The sequence below is a fragment of the Zonotrichia albicollis genome, chromosome 9, assembly GCF_047830755.1.
Source record: "Zonotrichia albicollis isolate bZonAlb1 chromosome 9, bZonAlb1.hap1, whole genome shotgun sequence".
NCBI classification, from domain to species: domain Eukaryota; kingdom Metazoa; phylum Chordata; class Aves; order Passeriformes; family Passerellidae; genus Zonotrichia; species Zonotrichia albicollis.
The window spans coordinates 33,194,081-33,216,301 of record NC_133827.1 but is presented as its reverse complement, the minus strand read 5'-3'; the positions used below and the strand labels follow the sequence as shown (position 1 = coordinate 33,216,301).

The following is a 22,221-nucleotide window of genomic DNA, read 5'->3' as shown; positions in this document are numbered from 1 at the left end:
AGCTCATTAGGTCTTACAAATCAACTTGGTGCTCAGGAAAAGCTGAGCATCCTTTTGCATGTGCTGTACCAGGTGGCACCTGGAATTTGCAGCCCTGCCCTGGAAGGCTCACATGTGTATGTCCTGTAGCAGTGGATGGCAGAACACTGGGAACACACCAAGCAGGACCACAGATATGGTCTGTGGCCACACAGATGGGACAAATAAAGCATCTGACTCAGGAACCATCACCTTTAATAGAGCAGAGTGTGGCATCAGTGAGACACAAAACCTGAAGCATTCAACAAATAAAACTTCCTGAACTCCTCCTTCAGGGCCTCCCTTCATCCCAGGCTGTCCTACAGCAACTTCTTTCCCAGACCTCTGGACTACAGCAGAGTTTCCCAAGCACTGTGAGGAATGTGAGACCAGAGCTGAAGAGCAATGAGGTCAGTACAGTAATGGGTTTGCTGGCTTATTCTACTTTTATCTTAACTTCTAGAGTAAGTTCAGCCCCTCCCTAGTTAGAAGATCCCCAAGCACAATGGCATAGGCTGAGACTGCCATGGAAGAGATCAGGCTACTGCTTTTCTTTTTTTCTTTTTGCCACAGAAAGACTCATATCATGATGGCAACTCCCTTCTAGAGATGTAGAATAATATTTTTCTTACAGCACAATATTTTTCTTACAGCATAACCACTGGTATTACTCCTGGGGTAGGAGAGATGGGAGGAGAAAATTACAGTGAATTCTTAAAGGAGCAAGTGTACATGAAATTAGAAAGTGTTTTTGTATGGGTGCTACTTCAGTGAGAGCACTGTTCCCAACTTTGCAGACCTATCACTTCCATACTGAAATGCTCTGGGTGGTATTTGCTGGTGTCAGACAGCTGGCAGCATCTATCTATGTAATTCCACCAGGCACACTAAATAAAGATTTTCAAACACATAAAAATCAGTAAAGCACTTCACTGCCTTCTGAGACTTTGAAAATCTTTTGGAATATGCTGGCTTTCAGATTGGATAGCAAAGCTGCCTTAATCCCCAGATGCACATTAGTTTCTGATCCTTTGCATGCATCTAAACAAATTAAGAAACTGTGACATTGAAAGATATAAAATCTTTCAACTACACCGGGACTTTGATCTGTTGGTGCCAGCACTAAAAATCAACCAATTTTTAAAGGTTTGCAAACAACCTTAATTCCATAAATATCTATTCCTTAAAATTCCACCTAAGGATGGAATTTCAGGATACCAACACTCCAAGGCACCATGGAATTCACTTTAGGGAGCTGTGCATATGCAGACAGACACTCCTATACTACAAACAGAATGGGGACACACACATGTGCCAGCCTGCATATATTTACACCAGGTCCCATTAATGCACAGGGTACAAAGTGCCCTCCCCAGCCACATCCAATAAATCTTTAAGTTATTTCATTAAAAAGAGTCAACTGAATGAACACAATTGGCTTGCTTTATCTAGCAAGTGAGCAAGAAAAAAGTTAAGACCTGCTTCAAAGAGAATGTAGGTTCCTGTGTCAGGGGAATACAGAGCTTATCCCAGATGTTCAGGGCCTGCTACCACAAGCATCTGCCACCCATTGTGAATTGTAGCTCCAGGCAGCTAAAAAATTAGCACATTGGTTTCAACAAAGTGCATATTTGCAGCCTGCCCTAAATAAAAGTGAGCAGAAAAACAGGGTGCCAAATATTTTGCCACATTTATACAATGGTAGCAACTAATGGGCTGTTTTGCTGAGATGTATTTAGCCAGTCAAGTCCACTGCAGAGGCCAATGGTGGTCCCAGTTCAGAGCCTGAGGGCTGCACCCTGCACACGTGCTCCTTCAGGGCAGGGTGTCATGTTCCCAGCTATCTCCTCCTGCTTCTCCTCCAGGCCCAGTGGAATCACTTTTATCTGGATGCAGCAGAATCACTTTTATGCAGGATGCTGCAGAGAGCTGTCTCTCATCCTGAAGAACCAGGCAATGCAGTGGAAGCAAGGGTAGGAAAGGCTGGGTGTGGGCAGCACAGCCTGCTGGCAAATTGTCCCCTCTCTTGGCACCTACACCAGCCACTCCTGCACACCTGAAAAGAACACCTGGGTGAAGAAACAACACTGCTCTCAGCTATGTGGCAAGTATGCCTGTGAAGGGGAAGGGGCTGACCAAATTCCTGCCCTGACCATGCTGTCAGGCTGTGCAATACCCCAAAGGCTGTGGCAGGAGGGATCTCAGAGACATCACACCACATTTCTGACTGTAACCAGTAACAAGACCAGCCTGCAGCAAGTTGATTCATTAAACCACCAGGGACAGAATGTTTCATGCACCTGCTGAGGAAGATGTTACTTAAATCCACAGCTACATGCACACACATTTGCACTGATTGACTACAGGTATATACAAACTGGCAGCGTCTCCAGCTTCTGGAGGGCCACCAAGGTGACCTTGTGGGTTAAGAAGTTTGGTCATCTCCCTCTGTCCCTTCTTTCAGGGCCTCAAAGGAAGCATCTCTCATTGTCATCAGACCGAATAAAAACCTGGTTTATTAATTTCAAATTGTCAAAACATACTTTGTAAAAGTAATGAGACGATCTAAGTCCACTTGTTCCAACATACACACAATTTGGTTAAAAGAAAATGGTTTAAGAGATAGAGACACACAGAGTGAAGGGATTTTCTGGTCCTCATGCTGGAAAGGACTGGAGATACATATGTGCCTTTAAGGTCTCCTCAGCACTGGTCAAAAACAAAACCCCAAAAATTTTTCAGTATGGAAACTTCCACTTTTTACAGGACCATCTTCAAGTAAAACAGAATGTCTAATGCAGGTTTGCAGAAGTGAACTTGCTCTGGCGTGGAGTTTCTGTCAATGGAAGAACAAAACCTTTCCTCCCTTCTCCTTGTTTCAGAGGTTTCAAGCACCAGAGCAAGGCAATGCCTGCAAGACTTTGGGAGGATCAGGGGAACTACTCACAACTGACCATGGTGGACCTGCAAGCAAGAGTCAGGAAAGCAGGAGCCACCCAGACCCTGCCAGCCCCCAGCAGCACTGGCCAGGCCACCTCCAGCCCCATGGCAGTGACAAGGGCCCTGCTGAAGCTGGCTCTGTGTGGCATCTTGCAAATCAACCACCTGGGGAAAAAGAATTATAGAATAGAGCACATAGTTTATTACACAGTAATGACAGTGTCAACCTATACAGGCTGGTATATCAATCCTAATTTAAGGAAAGCTAATTAAGTGCAGTGCTCTTTGCACAGCTTCAGGAAGACTAATTAAAGCAGACAAGCATGTCTGCAGAGCAGTTAGTCTTTTTACCTTTAACAGGACCTAAAATAAATGGCTGGTGCAGCAGTAAAGGTAAGATAAGTAGTCTGTTGGTGAGCTGGAATTACCGTCATGGTAATTAAAATGCTCACAGATCACAGGACTGCAACAGCAGTTTGTTTTACTTTGTGCAAATACATACATCTATGTGTACATCTATGCTAAGGTATTCACAGGCATCAGCAGAGAAAACACTGCACAGTTGGTGCCTCAAAGACTGGTACAATATACTCATTTTTGCCAGTTAAACTGTTCAGAATTAAATATACCACTTAGTTTAACCATAAAATATGAACACCTACGACATCAGGAGATTACAAATTCCAGTGGTCAGGACTCACTCTTTGCCCAAGACAGAGGCTACCTGCATCAGGATGAAGCATTGCAATGGCAAGCCATGGGCTCAGGCAGTATTAGAGGCAAGGTTTCTGACATGACCACCCAGCTGGGCAAAGCTTGGGTGTTAACAGTGCTGTTTTCTTGCTGCTGGGAGAAAAGTGCCAGTTTTGTACACAGTAACAAAGCAGCACCCTACGGATCTTCCTGTATAACTCAAAGATCTTCCCAAGCAGCAGCACATAGATGAGTCAACTCCCCAGTGGAGACATGGAGCCCAGATTTTCACCACTAATAAATGCCAACATGAAATACCAGTCCAGAGAACTGCATGTACCCACTAGAGCATCAGAAAACCCTTCATGAAGCAAGACATTGTCCTTACCAGCTGGTGTAACCTCTCATGGCAGGCAGAGGCCTTAAGCAGCAAAGGATGACCCAGCTATTCAGGAACCAGGCAAAGCAGAGGATGGAGGAATTTCACCCCAGGCAACACAAGCACAAGTCAGCTGGCAGCCAAACCATGTCCATGCTGCTGTGTGACACAGATCACCACTCCTCCTGGTCCTGGAGCAGCCACCACCATCTCAATGCAGTTGGGCTGAAGCCCCAGCTTTGGCATTTGTCTGAACTTGGACTGCTCAGGAATGAGGCTGTGGGCAGAGTTTAGACTGCCAAGTCTCATGAGAGAAAAAGAGAGATTCTTTTAAAAAGGTGCTGAGCAGGGAATCACTGAAAGTCCTCCAACAGAAAACCCAGACACAGGGCCTGGAGTAGAAGGGAATGGAAGTGAATGAAGTGGAACAGAACAGAACTGTTTCAGTTGGAAGGGACCAACAACAATCATCTGGTCCAACTGCCTGACCAATTTAGGGCTGACCAAATTAAAGCACGTTGTAGTTAAGGGCTTTGTCCAGATGCCTCTTAAACATTGACAGGGTTGGGACATTGACCACCTCTCTAGGAAACCTGTTACAGTGTTTACCACCTTCTTGGTACAGAAAGGCTTCCTAATATCCAGTCTAAACTTCCCTGGTGCAGCTTTGAACCGTTCCACATGTCCTGTCACCAGGGAGAAGAGATCAGCACCTGTCACTTGCCTGTGTTAGGAAGCTGACAGAATTAAGGCACCTGAACTTAATTACCTTATTTAACTTAATTACCTTATTTATCCCCCACCATTCTGACTCCCCTCCCATGGGCAACTTTCACACCAAAGCAGTCTCCAGTGATGCTCGCTGGACATTTACAAAGACCAACACACCAAAACAACTACAAAAGAGAACAAAGAACACACCAGAAGGCTGAAGGTGGCTGAAACCTGCTGGCTGTGAATTCCAGCATTCAAGACTCAACCAGCTCACTGTCACCCTGCCCCACCCCAGGCTCAGCTGTCATGGCCCACAGTCCCTCCAGTCATCCAAAGGCTCCTGAAGCACCAAGCTGAATCTTTTGCAGAAGCATCAGCCCATTTCCAAAGTCCAGGCTGCTTCAGCCGGAGGTGAGACAGGAACGACCATTGTTTATTAAAGTTTCAGCAGTGCAAGTCTTCTTTAAACTTGAGTAGGTCAGTGCTAAGACACTCACAGTACGACTGACTGCATGTCTAGACACTTGCAGTGCATTTACATTCTTCCAGGGACTCCTTAGAGTGTCCTGTTCTCTCCACTTTGTGAATACATACAATAGCCTGGTGGGAGTGAAAGCTCAGCCTCCTGGTTTACCCTTATTAACTCCAGCTCAAAGCTGGCATTTTAAAATTAAGCATAGCAAAGGCACTTTTAGAATCTTAAAGCTCTTCAGGTCATTTCTAAGACCCTGCTGAGCACCATCTTGCAAAAGCTAAGTAGACACCATTTCTCAGAGCTGGAAACAGTTGTTTTAATTTGAGAACAGGCATCCTAGAGCTGTCAACTCACTCCAGTGAATGCTACTAACATTTTTTCACACAACAATCCCATTGTTATGGCAACCACAGAAATCAATCTCATTCTTCAATCACAAGTAAACCCAGCTCGACCACAGTGTCAGTGCAGGTTTGTTACAAAGTGCCAATAAGCAAAGGATCAATCTGCCAATATTCATCACTCAAATCAGGACAAAGTACCCTTTCCCCAAGAGAAATTTCAGAGACCAATCAGTGCCTGAGCATTTGAGACTTCAACATCTCACTCCTAAAAGCACTTATTACTTGTAGTGTCTACCACATTTGTCACACTTGATGCTGGCAGATTTTAGCTAAAACCCAAGAGTGGCTGCTTCCAAGACAGCCTCTTAAAAGGAATATATTTTAAAAATATGCCTGCAAGAGAAGTACCCTGACAAATCTCTGATGGCACTCTGAATGCCTTGTAACAGACTGATTAAGATACTTGACACATCACAAAACTCTTTTGGCATGGTGCATAAATTTAAAAATGAACTACAATTATAAAATAATTGGAAGCAAAAACTAATCTCTCCAAACACTGAGCATTATAAACCCCCCAAAAATCCAGCAGAGCACAAAATGCATTGAAAGCCCAACTTCAACCCAGCACTACTCTTTAATTTCTCTGTGTTTATGTTTTAGCTAATGTCCTGTCCTGGTTCAGAAAACAGACCTCGGTCCAAGAGAGCAGCTGACAATGACTCCTGGTGTATTACACATCTACAACAATAAACTTTTACATTTTCACCAGGGACTGCTCACTGGATTGCTGAACCAGAACCAATTATTCCTTCTATTTATCCTTCTATTCTTTCCTCCATATTTATGGCCTCCAAGTAAGAGGGAAGACAGAAAAAAAAAGCACTGCAGTCTTATATCTATATAGCTTGAAAAGCCAGAATATATTTATAAAGGAGATCAGAGTCTCTGGGAGGCCAAGCACCAGCAGTATTTCCTACAAGTCATCTGTAATTGTGCCACAAATATAATGAGTTCTCTGCACCACCACTATCCCACGCAAGAAAGCAAAATGTAATTGAAAATGCACTGCATTATATAAACTATTTGAATCACAGATGCACAGTGCAAGAGACACTAGGTCATCCAGCCCCCACAGGTCAGAGCCAGGCTGCTCAGGACAATACATTTGCAAGAAGTTTCTCCTCTATGGCATCAAGCATCTTTAGTGATGGAGTTTCCAGCCCTTTAGCAATCCACTGTCTATTTTGGGTTGCACAGGAAAGGCTTCCTCTTTGTTTTACCTTACTTGTCCTTATAACACCCCTTTCTACCCTCCCATCATCGTAAATGATTCTCATTTTTTCATTTTGGTCCACATATTTTTAACTATCAACTACTATATCTTTCACAAACTTCTTGTTTCAGTGTTGGCAGATACACATTGAACAGTTAATCCTTCCTTGTAAATCAATCTCTTATCTCCCAGAATATTTTTGCTAGTCTTTTCCAGACTGTCCCACTTTTAATCCATGCTGTGATATCTCCAGGACAGCTCTGCCTCATACACTTGCATTTGGGCCATCTATGTTACAATTTATGGGTTGGTTGGTTTTTTTATGGAGAATAACCTGGTAACAAAGATCCAATCACCCAAAAAGTGAGACAGACAGACAGGTTAAAGCATGTTTCAGATCGCACCATCAGAGTGGAACCCAAGGAAAATACTGTTCCTTGTGATGACCAGCCAGTCCTTGTGATCAGCTCTGAAATACCACAGCAGGGCCACACCAGCTCCCCAGCTGGAGTGGTGCTGGGTCTCTTCAGCTACAGCACCAGAGACAGAAATCTGGGTTGACACCAGGACCCGGACACTTCATCTCTTGTCCACCCTGTGCTATCTGACCTATAGGGAGAGCAGGGCACCAGCAAAGCACTGTGATATCAAGTAAAGGGGCAGTACTTGGCACACCTGAACTGCCCCACTTAACATACATAAACATGAGAGGCTATGGCACCTTCCTCTGCTCATCAAACCCCCACCTTGTGATCCAGTGGAATCCAGTAAGAAACACAGACACTGTCAGACTTATTTAAGATTTTATCCTCATCTCCTTCTGTTATTCCCTCCACTTCTCTCCATAAAATAAATATCCAGGCAAGAACAAGACTGGATGTATAACAATCTAGGTGCAAAAAATACTGTTTTCCCCAGCTGAACAGATTTCTAACAAAGCAAGATTAGGTGTGATGGCCTACAAGATCAGAAAGCAAAAATTCTATCCAACCACACACCACCATTTCTGTTTGAAGCAGCACTTCCAGTGATCACATGCACCTTCCTATAAAGAAAAAGGTGAAGTTGCCCAGTGTCTCTCTACACCAGGCACTGGTAACAGCATCTGAGAGCACAGAACATGCATCATTTTATTCAAAACAGGGCCACCATAATTGCTGCAGCTATATTGTAGTAGAAAATATTATGAAAACAGGAGAACCACAAGAAGCCAACCAGAAGCAAGGAGCTGAATCACATCACTGGCAACAGCACCTTGAGCATATTTACTCCAGAGCTTTACTTACTCAGCTAATGGCAGAGAAAGGAGTTAACATGAACTCTCCTCATCAGTCCAAGAATGGTACAGTCCCTCAGACTGCCTGGAAAGCAGAAGTAGCCAGAGCAGGTACAGTCACCATCACCAGGTTCTGGAATCAATCCTATTACAGAGGAACTGGATCTGATATGCTTAAACACCACTGAATAATCCTTTGTAAATCACCTATGTATTTAATCCAATGTATCTCTCTATGGAGAACATTTAATCAGTCACAGAACAGCTCAGTGAGAGCAGAGATCACAATCTGTCCCTTTTTGTGTCTCCACTCCAAGATAACAGTCAGTTCTGAAGCAATGTTGCTTATACATTTGCTAAACAAGTCATTTCTCAGTTTCCATCAGAAACCAGAGCATATTTACATATCCTATTATAGCTGAGTAAGACTTGCTTTACTTAACACTAGCTTTTTGTAGTGGAAAATCTCCAGGAAACAAGCTGTTTAACAATGTTTTATCTGCCCTGCACTCATTCCTAACTAAAGCTGTCCACCTGCCTTGGAAAGACATCTGTTTCAGAGGCTGACTGCTTTCCTCCAACACCCCTTGCACAGCTCAAGGCTGCCATTTTTACCATCACCTCTAATTTTATCAGCCAATAATCTCCTTGGGCATCTACAGCAAAGACCATGCTGTCAAATACTTACTATACACAGTGCTAATCCCTGTTACCAGCTGTAACACTCCTTGAGAAAGAAACAAAAGCAAAATAGAGCTACAGTGCAGGCACCAACAGTGCTGCAGAGCCTCCCTCCCCAGTGGGCAGAGGGACACAGCAGAGCACCTCTGCTCTTCTTCCCAAAGGAAGGATGCCACACTTCTGAAGGGGCAGCCAAAATTACAAATTTGGCCTTCAACAACTTGGATCAGTTGCAGTTGAGGTCCTGTGCTGAAATAGCAAGATGCAAATTGTAACTGAAAGCTTCATTTGCCTGCAAGAGCAAAGTTCAGCAACTCTGCCCTGCCAGGGAAGCAAGTGAGCTCTGTCTCCTGCCAATGCAGGGGATCCTGCTGCCCTCCTCTGCTGCCCTTTCAGCCCTGTGGGAGGAACAGCCCTTCAGAGGGACCTCGGCAGAGAAGGGGTCTGATGGGAACCTCATGAAGCTCAAAGGGAAAAACAGAGTCCTGCACACAGGGAAGAACAGCCCCATGCACCAGCACAGACTGGGGAAGGACCAGCTGGAAAGCAGCTTGGCAGAAAAGGATGTCCTGACAGACAAGTTAAACATGAACCAACAAAATGTCACTGCAGCAAAGGTGGCCAAGAGCCTCCTGGGCTGCACCAGGAGCAGTGTTGCCAGAAGGCCAAAGGATGCATTCCTTCAATCCTTCCCCTCTGCCTGGCACTGGTGAGATCACAACTGGAGTGCTGGGTCCAGTTCTGGACTCCCCAGTACCAGGGAGATGTCAACAAAGGGCTGCAAGTTTGCTGAAAGGTCTTGATGATGATTAAGGAATCAGAGCATCCAACCTACAAGGAGAGGCTGAGAGAGCTGGGACTGTTCAGCTTTGAGAAGAGAAGGCTCAGGCAGGGAGATCTTTTCAATGTGAAAATACACCTGATAAAGGTCTATTTTCACCTTTAGGGAGTAAAGACAGCAAGACAATTTCCAGTGGTATCCAACAGGACAAGAGACAATGGGCACAAAACACAGGAGAATCTACTTGAAGGAAAAACCACACGTTTTTCTGAGGAACATGTTCCTCAGAGGGGCTGTGGAATCCTCATCTTTGGAGCTATCCAAACCCCAAATGGGCACAGCGCTGAGCAGCCTGCTCCAGCTAACTAACCCTGCTTTGAGCAATGGGGCTGGAGTAGATGATCTCTAGGTCTGCCTTCCAAGCTGAACAATCTGATGATTCTTCAGAGTTTAGCCCTGCTCAGCTGAAATCAGTTTCTGCTCCTCAGAACACATCCATCTTGTAGATATTTCAGAGTTCCCTGCCACAACACCCTTTCTCTGCTCAGTATTTTTAGCTCATTGTTTTGTATTTTGCCAGCTGAGAAACTGCAGTTTGTAATTTTACCTTCAGCTTCATATTTCTTCTTAAAAGTGAATACAATGTCCTGTTTATAATAATAAAATCACTAGTTGGCAGGATGACATCAAATGGAAAAAGAGAAAGCAACTGGAAAATTTAGAGCAAGCAATTTTGAGTGCCAAGTTTCACATTTGTAATAGTCCAGCGGAGGTCAACAGGCTCACTTATTATTAGGCAAATGGTAAAGAAATAGATATCCTCTAGTTCTTCCATGCTAGACTATATAAACCATCTCTACTTGAACAGGTTCTAACACTTTCCAAAAAAGTGATGTTATACATTTTCCACAGTAACACCAACAATGGGAGACAAGCAAAAGGCAGAATTGCTTTGCAAAAAAGACCTTTTTTCTCTCTCCAATATTTAGGTTTTTGTTTCCCACTATGATTGGACTTTCCTGGCTTTACTTTCTTGTCCCAGTTAAGCAGTAAAGGAAACAAAAAGATATGAATGAAATTAGAAACATTTGGAATGAGTCTTAGAAATAGCTTTTGGGTTTCTTAGATTCCTGGCTAGACCTCTTCAAATGGCCTCCTCCTCCCTCTGCCCCCAGCTCCTGCACCCACCTCTGAAATTTGTATTTCCTTCTTTGCCCTCACCCCTTTTCTTCAGGGGCTACATTTTGTCCCAAAGCAAACACGGAAATGAAAATTACATGTTGTAACACTGGAAAGGACCAGAAAGTGGTTGAAACTTTGCACCCATCAACATTTGTCTCTATGACATTAATCCTCCAAAGTTTCCCTAAAAGCAGAAACCAAACACTTCTCAAACTTCTAATGAAACAAATACCATCTCCAGTCAACCTGAATAATAAAATGAGTGCTCCAGTCCTATCTGTATTATCATATTTTAAGTCTCTGGAAGGGAAGTTTCCTCAACCACACATTCTGATACTTCATGAACCTTCCTGCTCTCCCTAAAATTCAACTGCAGGATGCAATGCCAACACCTAATACTTGTCCAGTGCTTTTCATTACAAGTTTTGGGTGCTCTTTAGAAACAAGTAAGCTGGGAATGCCTGTGAAATACTTGTCTAATTTTACAAATAAACCCATGCAGGTGAGAAACAGATGTCCATGGCAAAACTGTGGCAGAGCGGAGTGCTAAGCCAGTCAAATCATGTCAAAGCCATCCACAAGATTTGGATCTTTTCTGCCTTAAGTAATATTGAAATATTATGTAAACCTTTCTTTGTGAGCTTTTACTGGAGAAGTGAAGGAAAAAAATGATCTCTTGGAAGCAATTCTACACAGGCTGTGTAGGTGAGATCACACTTGCTATCCAAATAGAATATGCATGGCAAGAACAGGATTCCTGTAAAACTGGGAGACTTGCAGGAAGATCAAGGAACATATTTACAAGATGGCATGGTTAAAATGCCTTTCCCTCTTGCCCAGCCTCAGCAGCTTGGTGAAAACACATTGTCTCACTTGCATCTATAACCACACTGACAAACACCTGTGGTGCAGGGTGCTCTCTGCACGCTCCAAACTCCCAGACCACACCTCGGACACTGCTCAGCAGAACACACAAAGTGCCTTTTGAGGAGGAAAGGAAACAAGGAAAAGTTATCTCAGGAAGAGGAAACACACAAAAACACAAGACATTTTTTGGGTCTCAGTTCCAAATCCAACTTTTGTATATTACACTAGAAAATTTACAGCCCTAAATTACAGAACTGCAGAGGATTTACTAGAGGTGGAAGTACTTTAAGCTAAACTCTAACATGTGTTTACTCTAGTCAAGCAAGCAATGTGTAAACTGAATTAGATGAGGTATTTACAAGTGTTATAGCTGTTTTAGGAGAGAAAAGATGAGTTTTAATTTCACTGTAATGAATTTATATCATACTCTCAGACTACTGTACAGTAATCTGGGAAGCCTGACAGATCACCATGCACAAAGTACAACAAAGATGGGCACTCACAGAGGCAGGTGTGTGAGATCCCTTGGGAAACAAGGCATAACTCAGATGTGCACCCAGAACAGACACCCAAGTTCAGGTGTGTTCCTCTGGATGCCATCCTGGCCTGTGTGTACTGGCCCTTTGTAGGACAGTGCAGACCACAGCACACTTACTGCTGACAACATGAAAGCTGATATCTAATAACAAGTTAAGGCCAAGCTACCTTGGGACTTGTCAAAAATAGTCTCGAAAAGGTCTTCTGGTCTCACTCATCAGAGATGCCAGCCAGGTCTCCAACTACCTCCCTACAATTCACACTGCATTTACTAATAAAATCCATCATCTTCCTGGGTAGACAAATCCCTTTCTGTGAGGAAACAACAAGGAAAACTCATCTGTATTTTATTTTCCATAACTAGAAGTCTCATGTTATCTCCATATGTGTTTAGACCACAGACTGGTTAGTCAGCAGTGTGGCAGTTGACATTAAAAGGATTAGCAAATTAAGCTCAAATAATTGTCTTAAAAATTTTGACTGTTAAATGTTTATATTTGAGAGGATCAAAAGGAAATCTACTTTGTAGTGTGCACTGTGGTCAGGAAGGGGCAGAGAGGGATTTAAATGGCTTAACCGCAGAACTGTTATCACCTTGATAAGTCCCAGTGTAATAATTCAGCAATAAAAGCAAGAAATGCACTTGGAATTTGTTTCCAAAACTGACTGTCTGACTGGAGACAAGTCAAGCTCTTTATTTGCTTAAAAGAACTCGGTCAGAAGAAACAGAGAAAGCTACTGAACTGTAGTCAAGAATATAAAAATAAGCACTTTCAAGTGACATCTGAACAGCAGCGTTCAGTGTCTACTTTTTTTTTTAATGCTACCTGAAGCCTGCAGTCTGAGTCTGGTATCTGAGTGTTAGCATTAGTCAGTCAGGAGTGTGATTCTCTGCTAAATTACTCCACTGTATTGCAGTGGAAATCCAGAAAGCTGAAACAGTAAGGAAGCTGCAGGCTCCAGAGCAGAATTAGGGCCAAAGTAACACCTGGAGTACAGGTACAGATACAAATATATTTTCAGCCTTGAAATAAAAATAGCTGCAGTTTATCAGTTTATCTACTCAGATTGCTAATGTCCATACCACAGATAACACAGATAAATGAAGAGGAGCTTGCTACATAAATACAGGTGTTTGTACCAGCGCAGTTTCCAGAGGCATCAGCCTCCTAGGGCTGCTTCACCTCAGCACTACACAAGACAGCAATGAATCTGCCAACTGAGTCAGGATGCTCCAACATAAGCAAGGCTGGAAGCAGAACACACTGTGTCTTCTAAATAATGTATTTATTGTTTGCCTGCATCATCCTTTATGGCAAAGTGAGGTTCTAAACAAAATATTTTTCTTTGGTCTTCAAATTCTTTCTAGTAAGGATGTCTCTAAAATCTGACACTTAGTAGTGTAGCAAATCCACTAGTTTTGGGTAGTCCAGCAATGTCAATGTCTTCCACTCAAAAGGCTGTGAAGTTCCTGAAAGCTGCTTGGGAGCACCACTGAATTGCAGGGTTGGCTGATGTGAGGTAGGTGGACAGTCTTTATCTGTCTCAAATCTCAGAGCAACAGCATTCAGAAAATCTCTGCTATAAAACTACCACTAAAATGCATAATACATTCCAGACAAAATCATAAAACTTTCAAATTAGGTGCCAAACACCAAATTTTCAATTTTCAATAGTTCTTTTGAGAAAAAGCCTCTCTGTCTCACAAAATACTTCACCAAGTAACTGATCTTCTGGGTTTGTCAGAACTTTCAAAAGTAGTTTCCTTCTATGCTTTCTAGCACAGCTAAGGTATAACACGATACATGTTACAAAGTCAGTGCCTTTACAAAATGCGATGAAAGCAAAACAAAATAGAACAACCCTGCATCAGCCCAAGGAGTGTTAGACCATGCTTTCTGCTGTTACCTTAAATCTCTTCTTTTGGCCAGCTCTTCTGGTGAGATAACCCAGGGCAGGTTCTGGGGAAGACATTCCAGGACTTCAGGGGAAAAGTCAGAGAAATCCACACCGTACTCCGTCAGGATCCCTTCTGATTCTGGCTCGATCTCTCCGGCCTGTCCAAGACTTTTGCACAACTGCCTGCAGAAAGAAAGGGATGCTGTTTTTAAGTGTATAACTACTACTGTCATGTTGTTATTGTCCCTGCAGAGAGGCTGCTGAGCCCTCAAATACCATCTTTCACCCATTCACTTCTCCCTGAGTTTCGGCACAGGACTTAGCAGGAATTCAAGCCATACCATGCATTGCATCTACTGGGGATACAAAACACTCACCAGGCACTACCTTGGGCATTTTTTGTGTATCTCATTAGAAATAGATGTGTTAAACTCTTAGGTTTTTGTGAAGGTAAAAAGTTTCCAATTTTAGAGAAAAAAGCATCCAACAGGGATAAGAAAAGCACAGCCATCCACACAGGCAGCTCTAGCTGCCTTGAGACCTTCCCTTCTCTCCTCACCCTCCTCACCCCTGAAAAAGGTGACACTTCTACTACCAAAAATGAAGAATAGATTCACACCAGATACCAGAGAGCTCCACAGGGAGCTCAGTACACTGCTCTCCATCCCAAAGGATACACAGCTCTGCCAGGCAAACACATGCCCTGTGAAGACAGAGGTGTGAAGAACCCACACTGCCTCCCTGACAGGAGTCACTCAACACACCCACAGATCATCCTTCCAACCATTTTCCAGGCTCCTTAGAGAACCTCAGCATTCCCAATCATTTGTTCCTCCTCTCATGGCTAAGCAGAAGCCTCTGACCCCAGAGCTGACTGGAGGGGAGCCAATGATCTAAAAACAAGTCCCAGACAGGGGAAATTGTCGTCCCTCCCTCATGCTAACAGTGCTTGATGAAGTACTCTGCACACGTAGATGAAGTTGCTGCTCTATTGTACTTGGAGAAAGTTTCCATCTGCTCCAGTGCAAGCTCCAGCATGGATCTGTCCAACAGCTCCGCTGTCACACAAGGCTCAGCTCTGGACACTGTGCAAAGCAGGACTCCAAAGGAGCGAGACATTTGTTCCCCCTCCAGCTGATTACAAATATCCCGTGAGAACCCATGTCACACAGTGGCTCCCCCTGTCCCCTTTCTCACCTTTAAATTGCTCTACAGTACAGAGTTAAATTACTTTTTATTTTTTTAATATACTGCCATTAGACCAATGCACATTACAGTCAATAGAGATAATGTTCCTGACCCAAGAAGATTACAACTGAAATTAAGGCGAATCCATCAAAATATGACACAAAAGAGAGGGGTAATAACACAGCACAAAAACAGCCACTCTAATAAGTGTTTTTCCACTGCATAAAATACACAATCATTATATTGATCCTTCTGCTTTAATTCCAATGAGTGAGAACAGACACTAATTACTTTCCTAAATTAGGGCCAAAACAGTGCACTTGTTATTTGGACAAGCAAGGCGGTCTCAAGGCTTCAAATGTGCCATAAACCCACAGAACAAACCCCAAACTCTCAGCACAAGCGAGCCCATCTTCTTTATGGGAGCAAAGCTCTTTCTTCACAACGGGAAGGGCTGTGTAATAAACCTGTCACATTGTGTAATATGCTGGAAAGGATTGCTCGCTTCATGGTGTGGTAAATTGTAGAGTTCACATCGTCTAGCTTTAAAATAAAAATGAAAACAAGGATAAAAGATATTTCCCTTTATTGTTTCAATTTTATGTACAAACTGTATGGCAGAAATACGTGCACATTTGGCATCGTGGCTGAATTCTCTGTTCCTGCAGCTGGGTCCCAGTCTAATCCTTATTTTAATGTAAATAAATGAGGCATCAGTTTTATCTCCCTCTCTCTCAGCAGTAACAATAAAACAGAGAAATCACCACTTCATTTCCAACGTCTGCTGCAGAGCTGGGACTGAGCAAGGATGAGCCCGTGGGTCTACAGACCCACTAGCGCTGCCAAGGATGGAAAAAACATAACAGGAAAAGAGAGGACACATTTCCCTGTCCAGCAGAAATGTCAAGGTCTTGAGTCTTAGGTGTCCCTTCTCTTGGCAGGGCAGCTCTGGGAAGTGCACTGGGAGGGCAGCTGGACATCTACAGGACAAGCCATGGAAAGCACCTCTGAGTGCCAGAGTGCTTTCCAGCTCACTCCTCAAACCCATGCTCCTCTTGATCCGTTTACTGAAATTAGATTACGAACCATAAGGGGTTTACCCAGAGGTTTGATATAGGACTAATATTTTTTTAATAGTAATTAACATTTGATTTACAGTGTTCCAGGGAACATTTCCCAAGTACCTTGAAATAAAAAGTGTATAACTGACTTTAATTGGGGCCATGTTACAGTCACCAAGGCATGATGACTTGCATCAGAGCAGAATCTGACAGGACAGCATGTGATCAAAGGTAATGCATATAGGATCACCGATGGCCCCAGAGTAACAGCCAGGCTGCAAAATCATTCCTGGGGCTCCACAGCCACCAAGGGTAGCAAGAATAGTTCAAGAGGCTTATAAACAACCAGGGCACTGGGCCCAGCAGCACTCAGACGTTCGCTCCCAGGAGTCACGGTGTCTGTGACACCCTGGGCTTGCGTGCATCTCCTTTCTTTTTAAATGTCAAAAGGCAAAAAAGAGTTACAATGGTTACAGACGTAAACATTTCTTTTCTGTGACGCTGATGGCAGAGCATTACCTTGAATTCCTTGAATACCCTTGGACTGATGTCAGACATGGTGCAGTGTGCACTGACTGGAGCATGCCATGGTTGGGGCAGAACAGGCTATTTCTCCAAATCAGCCACAGCTGCAAGATTGCTGAACTGCTCCAAGGGGCCCACTCACCAGAGTCTAACCTGCCAGAATGTGCACCAGGGGAGGAGCCACGCCCAAGCTGCCATCTTCCCTCTCATGGTGACACTCATCATTCAGCCACCAATCTCTAGGTACATTTGAGCTCTCTCCACTCCACTTCAACTCCACTGAGCTGCAACTGGCCTGTGCATTCAAAGGTTACATGATGAGAACTCTCCAAAAAGACAAAGCCAGATTACATAAGGCTTGTTTCCTTTGAAAAGCCAGGCAGGCTCCCACATTGGAGTGAATAACTTCCATTGGGAACGTAACACCCGCGCTCAGTTTCTCCTGGAGCAGATTTGTCCACACTCATCCTACATGGAGGGTTTCTTTCAGCAGCAGGGGAGCACCCCCGACATAAGCCAGCAGTCCTTAAGGAAGAAGCCCCACCAAGGTGCTCCCACTGCCCAGGGCCCAGAGCTCAGACAGAGCTGCATAGGCTTGAGGAAGGCCACAGGTGCCAGTGGAGATGGTGAGAGGGCTGAGCATCAGAAGGACAGAGAGCTGTGCCATGGAAGCCCAGTGCTTGAGAGCACAGTCCAGCCCTGCTCCATATCATGGAGCTGCCTTCCTGCAGCTGCCATTACATTTCATTTTATTCCCATCAGAGCCCAGGAGCAGCGTGGTGCTCCCAACACACATGGGGCTGTCCCACAAAGTGGTTATTTGTGCCAAGGGAACAAAGCTTTACTGAGGGACACTCCCATCTGCAAGAAGGTGTATTTTCAATAGAGCCACACTGCTCTGTTGAGAGGATTGGACTTTTCCCTTGAGCCTTACACTGAACTACCCAAGGTATTACCCCTCACACAAAATACACTTTTGAATTATAAAAAAAAAACTGGTATAAAATGCCAGAGATTAAAAGAATTCCAGCCACTCAAGTGGCTTTGGAAACAGCAGCAAGTGAAATAACACCCTGCAACATTTCATTTTATTGCAAAAGCCTGGAACAAATCATGTCACTTTGACAGACCAATATCTAAGACCCTGAGCTAGAATGGTCACAAGGCCAATGTGACACAGAGGAAGTCGGTGATTCCACGCTTTTCTATTAGCTGTTTTTTAATATAGTCTCATTCATCATCACATGTGGGGAAAAAAGAATTCCACCTTAACCAGCTGCAAAAGTGCAGAGACATCTGGACTAATACTCCAAAATAACCCTGGACTCCAACACTGAAAGCAGTCCTCAGAAAATAATGGTACATGGCAGTACTTGCAATATTTCTCTGGAAAAGGAGAATGTTTTGGAGCTAATTTGCTTTACCTGTTACCTGAAGCAGGTACAGTTATACAGCATTTCACTGCCAAGGTAAAGTCACTTCACATGCAAGAGGGAGCACAGCAGCTCAACTCAGGGCATGGCCAGCATGACCTGGAGCCATGAGTTCCTCCTCACTCCTTCTCAGCAGTCGGGGTGACAGGGTGGCCTTTGGAGGGGACAGTGTCACGCTGGTGACCACCAGGTGGCAATCATGACACAGAAACGCACCCCCCTCCCCAAGGGACCTCCAGGGACTCTCAGGTTGCCCCTGCGCAGGTGAACACTCTGGGCAGCCAATGCCACCATCAAACTGGGCAGGGGCATCTCACTTCTCCACCCATACATGGTCACCGTGAAGGCCAATCTGGGTCATTAACTGTGCTTGGAAACCTGGCACTGAATTTCCCAAGGGAAAAGGAAAGCTGAGGAAGGTGCATGAACAGTCTGGGAGAGTTCAGCTGCAGGATGGAGAGTACCTAGAAACACCCAAGGCATCCAGGGGACACGACTGCCAACTCTGGAGGGAGTTTCCCTTGTCCCACTTCCAGCAGAAAGTGCAGGGCAATGACCAACATGTTCACTGTCCAGACACCTTCAAAACCATGGTGGTGGTGCCAAAGGCATATCAGGAACTTTGTGGGCAGAAGTAAGGGGTGCACGAAAAAGTTCACAAAACAAATCTGCAGATCACCTGCTCTTCTCCCCTTCAGGGGGGCCATGACCAGTAACACAACCCATTATAAACAAGGCAACATGGCTTATAAATGAGCTTAAAAACGAGCCCAAAAGCAAACAGAATCCTTTGGGTCATTCAAGAGGTTTCCTTGTCTTTCAGTGTTTAAACAAGAGTTACTTATGGCTAAAAACAAAAGGGGTCACCAAGGTTTTATGCTCCCATCTCCACAAGGCACTTACTGAAGTGCAACCAACTCCCAGAGGAAACGATTATGTATGAACACAATCATGGACATTTTCTTTCCTGACAACACCCTTTACATCTTGGAAACCATCAAACCAGACAGATGAGAATATCCAATATTGTCAGAAGTACAGACTAAAGACACACACATTAGTCAATAAAAAATATATTAGCCCATCCTCCTAACTTCCCCTGTTTCTGCTGAAAGGGGGGTTGCTCATGACAAGAAGCCAAGCATTACAATCACCCTCCAGTCTTTTCTCAGTTGGAGTCAAAGAAGACAAAGCAAATCTCTGCAAGTAAGAAACTTATTCTCAGTGAAGTTCACAGCACAGCCAGACCCAAGTTAAGTGGGGCTCAAAGGGAGGCCACTGCAGTTCATGCACTGCAGTTTATCTAGGAAACACTGAGTGATTTCATGGCTCACGTGGCTCTCAAGGAGCACACATGAAACTTGCTATTACTGGGCACACAAATCAGCTGCAACTGATAAACTCTGTGAAATGGGGACTTGAGCTTAGCTTACTCTTAGTTCTAGGGCTGATAGATCTGTGCCATTGCACTTACTCTGAAAAAAGTTTTCTCTAAGTTTCAAGCTTTACCAGCAGTTTGAGCTGAGGACTCCCAAACCTGCAGTGCTGATACTGTACATCAGCTGTGCTACCCCATCAGAACTGCTTTGCAAGGGAAAGAGAAAACTGGACTTTATGAACAACTCCCACTACTGCACATGCTCCAGATTACATCCAGAGGCACCTGTAAAATCTGACCACAGTATGGCCACAGAGCCATCCACTCTGGATTACCAACTAAACCAGGACTACTAAGTATTCCCAAGATAACTGAATAGATTGACCAACATCCTCCATTTTTTATTGAGACCCATTCAATAGAAACAGCATGGCCACTCCAGGTGGGAGTTTGTCACCCTACAGCAGTTCCAAAGAAAAAAGTGAAAATGCTGAAAACCATTATCTTCTTCATGGAGAAGCAAAATAAACTTGCAGTCTGGATCCAGCCCAGCATAGGCCATTTGTGTAGCACTGGCTTAAAATGTCCTTCTTCACAGCACTGCCAGCAATTTGAACTCTGGACAGTGATGACTTTACACTGCCTGATGAAACACACAGAGTACAACACCCTTCTCACATGCTTCAGGAGGGAATGAATCTTCTCTTGATTTCTACTATTCCTCCTTGAACCAATGCAACTTTAAAACCACAAAAATCTGTGACTTCCTTCTAATTCTTACCAGCAAAGGCGTAAAAACTAAAGATGAGCCTCACAGCCACTGATCTTCCCCTGGCAGAAGGGAAATGTCTGCACACTGTGTACTACTCTTCCACACAGGGAGGAAAGACAGGAAGGCTGCCAGCACCCCATGGTGCTTGTGCTGGTCAGGCTGAGCACGTGTGCTCCCCCTGGACCATGCACTCATCAATGCTGTGAAGCAAGCACTCGAGGAACTTAGCATTTATGAGATTAACTAATGATGAGCTGCCCTTCATCCCAAAAGAATTTATCCACCAGAGAGACACAAGATAAGCAGCTTGTTAACAGATTTTTGCCTCTCCAGTTTGTAACAAATTAAGTGAAAACAAAAATTCCAACTAGAAACGTCAGTCATCTCTAGTTCTGATGGCAGCCACATACCCTGATGCAAAGTTGCTGTCTTCCTTCCAGTCCACGATGCGACAGATGAAGAGCATCTGGGAATAGGCCTCAGGCTTGCTCACAAAGTCTGCAGGGCAATCAGCCAAGGGCACATAGACCCTGGGCACCCTGTGGTCCACAGGTGAGAACATGGCACACCTCTTGAAGAGTTCACTGTTCCTGTCAGCCAGAAGTTTGATGAAACCTGTAGCTGCTCGAGAATGCTTCTTTTCCAAAATATACACCACCTGGGAGAGGCAAGTTTCTACAATTAATACCTTCAGAGAAACTTACTTTATTTAGCAGAATGAGAATACCCAAAGGCTCAGCAGAGTAACTGGAAAAGTCACAAGGCCTATATCTTGATTTCCCTGTATGTGTGTGTGTGTGCATTTTTTAACTGAGTACCTATTTACAATGTATTTTCCTTGCCATCTTGCTCATGGCTATAGAAGAGCTAAGTGCTTTCCAAGTGCTAGTTCTCTACAGCAATTTTCTTGATTACAGAACAAAACCAGACAAGAAGCAGATGCTTCCAAATGCAGGGAATTAGCCACAAAATACAAGCAACTCCTGTAAAATCTTTCATTTGTATTCTCGGCCTGTGATTTCAACAGTCAGCACAGACCAGGCCAGTCCAAAAACGGTGCCGCTGGCAGATCCAATGCTAACCACAGGAAAGGATGTGCTGTTGGGAATTTGGCAGTTCTCTCCTTCTCTCTGTGCTTTCTGAAGTTAGGGGTTATTTTACCTTTATACAAGATGGCTTTGAAAAGAATAATAAATTACAATATCACTAAATAATTGTTCCAGAGAGGTGTTCATCCAGGCTATATTTTTGTAGACCATAATAAATCACTGGATAACAGAAACATTATAGCCGATTTCCTAAGCTTATACAGAGGAGTCCTTCCAGAAGGTTTCAGGAGCTGCACCTCTGCACAATTCTGAGTGCTGGAATTGCCACACTGGATGAGACCAGAGCAGCCCAGCCAACAACAGGACCAGAATCAGAGGCTGCAAGGGAAAGCACAAGACGTGGAAGAGACCTGACCCAGTCTGACCCAGCAGCCCTTTACTGGTCTCTTAAAATTCAGAGATTGACTCAAATCTTGAATCAACAGTACTAGCAGCCTTTCCAAAGTCTGTAAGAATTAATTCTGACAACTTTGGATATCCTGACACTCATATTAATATCCAATCTTTTTCCTGAATCTTGCTAAGTAATTTTGCATGACAAACAAAGGGAATTTAACCTAGGAAAATTGGTAAAAATAACAAGTCACTTGATTTTTATCAGATCAGACAATTACTCTCTCTGAAATGGAGAATGAGACTCAAAGATCAACAGATAGAGGCTACAGGGAGGCCAGGCCTGGTCTCCTTCAGCCT

General features: G+C 44.0%; 1 protein-coding gene across 3 annotated transcripts in view; it reads right to left on the bottom strand.

Annotated features, from left to right (window-relative positions):
- DIS3L2 (DIS3 like 3'-5' exoribonuclease 2) overlaps positions 1–22,221 on the bottom strand; it is a 179,644-nt gene that overhangs the window by 87,635 nt on the left and 69,788 nt on the right. For all 3 annotated transcript variants that reach the window (XM_074547292.1, XM_074547291.1, XM_074547293.1), the window contains exons 9-10: positions 20,830–21,077; positions 14,072–14,245 (exon numbers count right to left, since the gene is read on the bottom strand). In XM_074547292.1, coding sequence (XP_074403393.1) covers positions 14,072–14,245; positions 20,830–21,077 — 422 coding nt within the window. The remainder of the gene's footprint in view (positions 1–14,071; positions 14,246–20,829; positions 21,078–22,221) is intronic.